The 9,918-nt window shown below is 36.1% G+C and overlaps 1 protein-coding gene and 1 long non-coding RNA gene across 2 annotated transcripts; both read left to right on the top strand.

Annotated features, from left to right (window-relative positions):
- Positions 1–3,528: 3,528 nt before the first annotated feature.
- Positions 3,529–9,884, top strand: LOC135074960 (uncharacterized). Its single transcript, XM_063969325.1, has 4 exons — positions 3,529–3,710; positions 4,952–5,082; positions 9,319–9,448; positions 9,694–9,884. The coding sequence occupies exons 1-4, from the start codon at positions 3,659–3,661 to the stop codon at positions 9,858–9,860; spliced, it is 480 nt and encodes a 159-aa protein (XP_063825395.1). The 5' UTR covers positions 3,529–3,658; the 3' UTR covers positions 9,861–9,884.
- LOC135074961 (uncharacterized) lies at positions 7,029–8,701 on the top strand. The gene is made up of 3 exons (XR_010257930.1): positions 7,029–7,356; positions 7,815–7,984; positions 8,300–8,701. It is a non-coding gene; the product is annotated as an uncharacterized LOC135074961 (long non-coding RNA).
- Positions 9,885–9,918: the final 34 nt, after the last annotated feature.

The raw sequence follows: 9,918 nt of genomic DNA on the forward strand, positions 1-9,918 counted from the left end.
AGAATAAAACAAAATAGGGTTTCAAATTACCTATCTATAATCTAATATTATAAAGAGGTAAAGTTTGTGTGTTTGTATATTTGTTAAATTGTAAGGGGTAATCTCGGGATCTACTGAACTGATTTTAAAAAATCTTTCACCAATAGAAAGCCACATTATATCTGAGTGTAATAGGTTATATAAAAACCAAAAAATTCCACGCGGGCGAAGCGGCGGGCGGAAAGCTAGTTTATTTATAATTATGTAAGAGCATAATTATTAAAGTCGAAGTCAAACATTCTTTATTTGTGTGGACCTATATTAACGAGAGATTACAAGAGATTACAAGGCGTCAAATATTTCAAGAAAAAAATTAAAAACTGTTATAAAGCTAAATTTTGCTCTCATGGAGCCTTTACCTACTCTGACAAATTAAGACTTAGAGAAGAAACTAATAATAAAACTATTTAACTGTCCTGCAATGAAAAGCTTGATCGGGTACAACACCTCAAGTTATTCCAGAACTTGATTTCATTAAAAGACTCCGAATATCAAATCGCTTAGGTATCTAAAGTCAAACGATTCTGAAATGTCAAGTGGACTAATGAATAACCCATTAAGATAGTAGCGCCCTCCTGTCAATGACATACCTGGAACGATAGAGTTTTGAACAACTAATAAAAATGCTTTGTCCTAAATGACTGACGGATATCGTAGAGACCTGAAAGTTGGAAGGTGTGTTCTTTTTATGACGTAGGCATCTCATAAGAAAAGATTTTCCGAAATGGGGTCATGAAATGAAGGGGGTGAAAAAAGGGGGCAAAGTTTGTATGGGACAAAGTGATTCCTTCGTTCAATCTACTTGAAATTTAGTTTAACAATACCTTAATATAATTCATGAAAGACGTGTGGAACGGGTAGAAAGTAATTTTGGCAGTCATTTTCTTCGAAGTTGATATCAATACTACTTAGTGCCTTTGATTTAATTACTTTTTATTTTTACAAGTGTTTGAAAACTCCATTTCAGATTGTGTTCAATGTCAAGTGAAATCTCAAATTGAAATCTCAATCTCAATGAGTAGACTCTGTATTTATTCCTAGAATTCCCCAAACACCGTCAAATTACCCTTTCGAATTCAAGACAGTGCAGTTTCCCATCAGTCTGCTTCGTAATGACTATAAACAAAGCTCAAAGTCAAACTCTAGGGACCTCTGCTTAAACTCCCATGAGTGCACAGAGGTACGCAGGTAACCGCGTGTGATGCTCATAGCAATTTTCGATAGGTACAGAACCCCGTACATATGTCATACATATTATAGAAAGAAAACACCCAGACCAATACAAACAAATATGTTTCTGCAATTTTAGTATGATATTTTTATTTATTAATAAACAAAGAGACTGAACAAAATTGATGCGTACCTATACTGATTAATGTTATTAACCACATGCAAAGCTTCGTGAATTGCAACAACTATAAATAATTAAATTTATTATCCAAGCTCTAAATAATCGCTACTAAGAGTAACTTATCATAAAAAAAAAATCCAATCGCTCGACGTAATCTTGAAATTCTTAAGCCGGCGCAGAACTTCCAGAAGGTCGGGCGACGCCACGGCCACTTTGAACCGTGTTTACTTCTGCAGTTATATTTTATATTTATTCGATTCTAGAATATATTCCCAAAAAGTCTGAAAGGTGTTTTAATTTGTATCACTTGGATATGATTTCTATTAGAAAGTGTTGTGAGTGTGACGCTTGAAGGGAAGGAAGTCAACCTAACCTAACCAACTGCGTATTTCTATACTGTGTAGCTGGAAATTGTGGCGGGAGCTCTTTGACGCGCTGTTTTCGGCGAAGAATTGCGCGCGCAGATTTTGACAGCGCGAAATACCTACTTTAGAAGAAATACCAAGCCTTAAATCCAAATGAAGAAATACTCGAGCATGTAGGTAGGCAGTGGCTGTATTAACCTGCCGCTGCGTATTAGGACTGCTTTAGATAGCGTTGCCAGATCAGAGTTTATAAAATTGGGACACAAAAAACTGAGATTGGGACGAAAAAGTCGGGACATGAAAAAGGCAAAGTAATAACAGTGCTTTAATTAAACTAAACTTCAATGAGAATATTCGATCAATTTCGGATGGGTCACAGAATAAGTACTAGTACTTCGTATGACCTAAAGGCTAACTGGAATAAAATGCCATATGGCAGTAAGGTCGCCTTTTGCATATTATATTTAAATGTACAGTATTTTTAAATGAATGAAAATGGTTTCTTAAAATACTGGATTCTGGCATCCCGATCGTGCCACTGACGGGACACGTCCTGTGAGAGCGCTAAATCAACATTAGCAACACTAGCTGTAAGACCGGTCGCTGGTGGGATCAATCGCAGCCATGCAGTCTGTCGCACCCACTCCCACTTGGACCGGTAATATAATCAGTGAGAAGCGATTACTGGCAGGCAGGGGTACCACCTCTGAAAAGGTTTAATCTCGTGAAAAAAAACTACAGGCACACTGTTGAATAATATCCATCTACTTATTTTTCTTCCTAGGCTCATATTATTGCGCTTACACAAATTCCTATAGCTTACCAGTAGAGATTTGAAACATGTTTTCAGGAATAAACAGCATTGTTGAGCTGGTAAACTAACGAAAAAAAATGATTAGTTACAAATTCACCAACAACCTCATTCCAACTGGATTGGTAAGGAACAAGGTGAATCTTCAGTTTACCAATCTAGGAATCGAACCGGACGCCCGAATCAAAAGATTCCCTAGACCACCGTCTACACAAACACTTCAGCAATGCGATTGATTAACAAGTAGAGTAGAGTAGGTAGTTACCACAAATCCTTTTTTATCTACAACAAGGAAGCTCTTGGCCTGCATCTCACCTGATGGATTAGATTACAAAGACTGCAGCCCTAATAACCCGCAACCAGTTTGATCTCGCGGCTTGTGATGTCGCAGAGAAATGCCAATTAAGTTAAACACCGGCCACCGCTAGCCATTCGTGTAGAGTCGATCGTTTCCTGCACCAGTAATTACTGAGATAGGGTAGCATTATAAGCTGTTGGAAAAATTGTTTCTACTCCTTGTGTAATTCGTTGCAAAGTATTGCAACTTGAGGACAACTAAGTTGAGTGATTTTCTTGTCCCTGTAACATGATGAAAATACCTACATTTGTCAATGAAGATCACTAAGGGGACTGGTCCTAAAAGAAACCCCTGATTAAACCCTTGCTGAAATAGAAATTAAGGGTCACTTGTTAAAGAGACATCTATTGAACTAGATCAGCCGGTCGCAACCATTAAAAAAACCATCAGTCCTTACTTACTTATGCATATCCCAAATCAGGGGAGAAGTCCATCCTGGTTTGGGGAAGACTTTAGGGGACTCAATAAGTCTTGCACCATAATAGGAAGTAAAATAGATAAAATTGAATTGCTATCTGGTCTGCAAGATAACACATAAAGCGTCATTATAATTAGTATTTATAATAAGCAATATCCCTACACTGATTTATTAAAGTTTCTACTTCACCGAATTGATAAGATAAGACTTGGCTACGACATTACATTGATTATAAATTGTTTTATTGTTAGTAATGATAACGGGGAATTCATAATTTTCTTTTGACCAGTAACAAAGAAATTATTTTAAAATCAACATGTATTTCAAACTATTGTTTTTTGTGTTCTGTGCTATGTTAGGAACAGCATGTAAGTACTTACTTATTATTTTAAACTGCCTACAAGTTGTTACAAATAATTAAGGAATCTAAATGAGTGTTACTTTGCATAATGTACAAAAGTAGGTAGAGTATGCCTCTATCACACAAACTTTACGTTGCATTAATTGCACTTATAAGTACGAATGAATCTCGTTCAATATGGATTTAGGTTACAATGAGAACATACAAGCACCTAATACCTGAGAAGTAGGTACTGTGCACTAGGTACTAATTGTTAACGTCATGTTCAGTAATGGTGCTTTAATTTTACAAGAAAAAGAACTTTTTAGATTTATTTTGCACCACTATTCTTTAGATAACTGAAAATAATAACTTGTGGTAGGTATGTGAACATAGCGAGAGCGCGAAGATGATCCAAACGCGCCCTCGCTCCGGCGACGGCGGAAAGGGTCAGAGGAGGCGACAGTACGATCGCCTCCAGTTTCCTCTCCTCGGTGATGGCCAGCGGGCCGGGGGCGTGGGGGCGCCCTCGCCTGCATTGCACAGGCCACCACCACCGTCGGACGGGAACAGCTGTGTGCTCCTAGCTGCTCCCGTCGCCCCCCGTCCTGGGGGGCTTGTAGGGACCGCCGTGTAGGCGGGCAATCGCCGGGAGGGACTGTGGTAGTGAAGGCTTTGTCCGGAATCCCACAGTTCCTTCCCACTTAAGGCGAATGATGGAGCACCGGGGTCTTTTAGTGGGTATGCCTTGTCCTTCTGACTTGGTGAGCCCCACATAACCTACCCTGTCCCCGTAGGGTAGGTATGCAATTCAATGCATTTTTTCCCGAAAAAAAAAAAAGGTAAGTATGTGAACATAATGAGGGCTATCGTTTTTATACTTAACAGTTGGCACCCCTGGCGATTAACAGGACCTTACTCTACAGTGGCGCCATCTTGATGAGTGCAAATTCGATAGTTCTCCTACCACTTTAGCGCTCACCAGTTGGTGCCAATGTCTTCGCTACTAGCAAGTGACAGGACCTTACTCTACAGTGGCGCTAACTGGTGAACGCTAAAACGATAGCCCTCATTAAAAGCCTAATATCTACCTACTTGTTTAATGTCTAAAGACAGCATTCGAAGGGGCATACTTACTTACTTCATCATTTTGATTTGATTTTGATTTTACCTATTTTTATTTACTGTTATTACCTATTTTTATTGATTTTACCTATTTTTATTTACTGAATGTCCGTAATGTTATGCTAATTTGTTATATTTTTTCAGGTGGTTTCAGATGCTATGCGTGTTCATTTTCATCGGTGGACGCTGACCAGTCCTGTCTCACCATCACCAACGAAACCCACATAGTGAATTGCCCTTTCACATATTGCGTCATTCTGCGCCAAGAATTCATGGTAAGGAATCTGTACCAAATAAAGTAAGGTATTTGCTTATTAACCACATTATCAGCATGCCTTTACTGCATTTGCCGATAAGTACATTTGACCTCCTGCCCTGAATTTTGCGAGTCTGATGATTATAGGGGTCATTTTGCTTGCAAGTAGATTCAGATAAGAAAATTCCTAAATACTTACTTACTTTGGAGAGAACCCATTGCAGTGGTATATGACATGATAACTATAGGTACTCGTAATATGCAGTTTAGGTACTTAAGTAAGTCTTACTGGTTCATTCATCTTTTAACCATATCATACTAACTCCAATTTTAAAGATTATTGAGCACTGCTATTCTAGTCATAAAATATGGATTGAAAGCAATATAATACTACAGATTACTTACTGCTAGTGGGTGAATGTCTTGTTTTGACTAAAGTCCAATGGTTATTTTGGGCAATCCGACATCATCACGGGCGATGTTGTTGCTATGTTAGATATATCAGGCGTTTGAAAAAGGTCCGAGCCGACTGAATCTGGCTACATACTTAATTAGCTATTGATGAAGAAAGTACCATTATATATTTTTTGCAAAATATTAGGTTGTCTGTATACATAATACTGCTACATTCTTATGTAGCTGTAAACTAACAGTTGTATTTTGCACAAACACGTACTTAGCAAGATACTTAGGGGAACCTGTTGTACTTAGGCCAGTTTTTCGAGTTTTGATTTTTTGAAAAATAATGGTGCTAGTTAAACTTGTCTAGTGCGCTTATATGTAAAGATCATTTAATTAACTACATAATTCATTCATAAAATTGTGTATAATTTTAAAAATTTGGGCATACTAGCTGTTAGAAAAAAAAAGGGAAAACTGTCCTAGGTACAACAAACCAGGTGTACCTTGGACCGTGTACGTTGTACCTATTCAAATTGAAATAAATGCATATATTAGCTTTAATTTGTTTATTTTCTGTTGAATTATTATTTGAAATACCCATAATTACAGTTATTAACAACAATAACTAAGTAAAAGTATTTTTTAAAAAAGATCCTCACCCATCTTTTTTGTACTCATTATTTTTCACAATATTTTGGCAAACAAATCACGTAATTTCAAGCCGGCTCTCCAGCTCGTGTTTAGCCTTACACAATCAACAAAAATAATATGACAACATTCAACATTTTTTGTAGAAAATTTTGTTGAATGTTGAAATGTTTTGTCGTGTAGGACAAAACACGCACTGGAGTGGCTTTAACTTGCAGTCTAGTTTTTTTCTTTCTTATCATTTAACATAAATTCTAGCAAAAAATCAATTAAAACCGCTTTATCAACAAAAATAATCTTAAAAAAGTCATAATGTAGATACAATAAACATAAATTAAAAAAACATTAGAAATTTCAAAAAAATATATCAAAAACAGGCTTTCAATTGCTATTTTGAGGTCTTCGCAGCATTGTATCTTTAACGATATAATACGTTTTTTTTATAACAATAAATATCTTATTAAAACGTAATGAAAATCAGTGACCAAGGTACATCGCTAGTAGGGTGGTCAAGGTACAACATTGCGACTACTTCACTTAATAAGCTTATTAAACCCACTTCCATTTGAGCTTAGGGTCTGAAACTCATATCGTCCAGTAGCTAGATATATAAAGATTATATTCTAACTATAACAGTTTTGTCAAACATGCAACATTTTTAATAAATTGACTTGAAGTAAACCTCAAAAAACTCACTGTGTCAGTGTAAAATAATAAATTACCATTTTTTCTTGTACTTGCACAGCGTCGGCGAATCTAAGCTAACTTCACGATAATGTTGACAAATAACGTATCTAATACCCTAGACAACTGTTCATAAAACCGCATAGTTTAAAAAATATATACAATTGTTTTAGATACAACTCTGTCCAAGGTTCAACAGGTTCCCCTACCTAGCAGCTAGGCTTCGTACAGTCTGTCTATAAAGTCGTGACATGAATGTTTGAGGAACTAACATTATTCATGTGTCTGGCAACACCAAAGTTCACCAAACATATGTACATCAGCTGTCATCGAGAACAAGTTGTGGAACGATTTTCATTTTGTGGTTTTTATTGTTTGACTAATCTCCAGTAAATTATTACTCAGCTACGAAGAAAAGTATAAACAATGAGTAAAGTAAATTGGAGTGCCACGCGGAAAGTGATTTTTAAAGTTTTCCAGCAATGTTCCGCGGAGTACCAAGCTGGTCAAATTTTGTGGGATTTGGATGATGTTTAAGGGCGAACAGCATCTTTGACGGGTACGTAATCGTGTTACTGCTTGTTTATAATCTACCTAAAGTAACAAATTTACTGCATTTTGCGATTTGGTGACCAAAACAGGCATTGTTTACATAGGACATTTTTAGGTTAAATTTTCATTGTAAGTAGGATATATTGTAGTACGACCATTTCATTTGATACATCAATTCAGTCAAGTTTTCTACGAGTTTTGAATTTGAATTAATTGCTTCATATCTATATTACCCGTTCGCTTTGGCCATTGATAACTGTATGACATCACTTTCACATCAAGTTGTCTGTCTACAAAAAGAATAATTTGTTGCAATATTTTTTTATGATTATGATTTAGCTCTAGATTATAATGTGAGTGCATGTGAAATGATATCTTGTTGGTAAATATTTAACAATAAATAATATTAGTTAGGTTTTGTAGTTATTCTTTCCATCCCTTTAAAATTTGAACTTTTTTTTTCAGGAAAATCAGAGAGTACGGTTAGGCGCATAGTTAATGAAGGTTTTCAGAATAATGGAAAATTTAGAATTCCTGGGAAACACAGGCAAGGCCAACCAAAGAAAGAAATGGATAATTTTAATATTTGTGCTCTGCGCCAAAAAATAAAATTTTTTTACACGGTACAAAAAGAGGTAGGTAAATAAATTTTTTCATCTTTTGCATGTTTTTTGTTTGATGTGAGCTATATTCATTCTTCATATATGGTAACCTATATAATATTAATATAGCCTATGTTAAGCAGTTTTTTTTAGATTGTAATGATGAAATATTTTTTCAAATCGGTCCAGTAGTTTCAAAGCCAATTACACCCTCCCCCTCCCTCTTATACCCCCTTAAACCCCCATCCAAACAAACCAACAATGAAATCTTTCTTCTTAATAATATTAGTATGGATGTATAATTTTATAAAATTTTCACTAACAAGAATCTATTTATTTTTCCACCAGGTCACAAAATGTTCGCAATCTCTAAACATCAAACAAAAGACATTTTCAAAGGAAAGCGTTACATCATAGTCCATGCTGGAAGCGAAAAGGGGTTTGTTTCAAACTGCCTCCTCATATTCACTGACAGAAATAATTTGGAAGACTACCATTCAGAAATGAATGCGCATAACTTTACGAAGTGGATTAAAGAAAAACTAATACCAAATCTTCATGAGCCTTCCATTATAGTTATGGACCTGTACCAAGACAATTGGTTATTTGCTTAGGCGATAATAGCAACAGTGAAGATGATGTGAGTGATGTCAGCGTTACTTATGAAGGTGGCAACGAAACTTTTCTTAACATCGAATATTTGGAATCCGATGATGAAAGTGATTAATAAATGTCCTTATTAAATATGTATGATGCGTTTTTTATTATGCTGATGCAATAAAAATGCTTGGTAAAACCTTTCATAAGCATAGGTACCTATTGTATTAAAACAGAAAAAAAAATCGTCGTCTAAATTGGTTAAGGGCTGATTTTTCAATCGTCGGATAACTTTTAACTGAAGAATAAGATTGGCACATTGACAGTTTTAGTATGGAAAATATGTCAAAATGACAAGTTTATTTATCAGTCAAAAGATATCTAAGGATAGAAAAATCTACTCTTAACTAAATTGCCCTAGTATCAAACTCATTTGGTCAAATTGTATAGGGTTGCTACATGAAGAAAAAAAGCGCCCTCATTTTATGTCACGACTTTATAGACAAACTGTAGGTATGCCATTATCAGAACATTCCTGTAAGTACAAGCAAGCACAAGGTGGACCGACGACCTCATAAAGGTAGCAGGAAGGCGCTGGATACAGGCCATTACTAACCCAATGATTTTGATTGATTCCCATATCGCCATGTATTGTAAAAATCATTGGGGGATGCGTATATTCAGCAGTGGACGTCCTGTGGCTGAAATGATGATGATGATGATGATGAGAATGGCATGTTCATTTCAAATCCATAACCTTTTTACTACAGGACCCAGCTGGAGTGATAGCCAGTTTCATCAGAGGATGTGAAGAGCAGCCGGACTATTTGAACCACGAAGTTGTTGATTCTGACTTCCGAACGTTCTATAGAGCTTGCACCTCCGACTTGTGTAATACTGGTGGGTAAATTGTTAACTTCTGTTATACTCGTAAATAAGAATCAGAATTACTAATTATATTACTAACCTTCTAAAACCAAGACAACGTCACGCTCGCATCGCTACATTGCTGCTGTCGACAGTTTCATTTTGTATTAAGCTACAAAGCAGGCGAATGACGAATACTTACGAGCGCCTATGAAGCTTTATTTAGCATTGCACAGTAGGAAGATTTTTTAGTAAATTTTCATGTTTTTTTCATTCAGGTAACGGCGTCCAATCAGTAGTCGGGGGTGTTCTATCACCACGTCCCGAGTACAACGGCGAGAATCTTTTGGTCCCAGGAACCGGAAGTGGTAACCACGCGGGAAAAGTCCAAGTCACGTCCCTAATGATTTTGATATTTGGTGTAATCATAGCAAATGTATTTTAATTATAAGTAATGTTAACTTGAAAACGGGATATTCATTTATTTGTTTAAACCTTTTATT

This window comes from Ostrinia nubilalis, chromosome 9, assembly GCF_963855985.1.
Source record: "Ostrinia nubilalis chromosome 9, ilOstNubi1.1, whole genome shotgun sequence".
Taxonomy (NCBI): domain Eukaryota; kingdom Metazoa; phylum Arthropoda; class Insecta; order Lepidoptera; family Crambidae; genus Ostrinia; species Ostrinia nubilalis.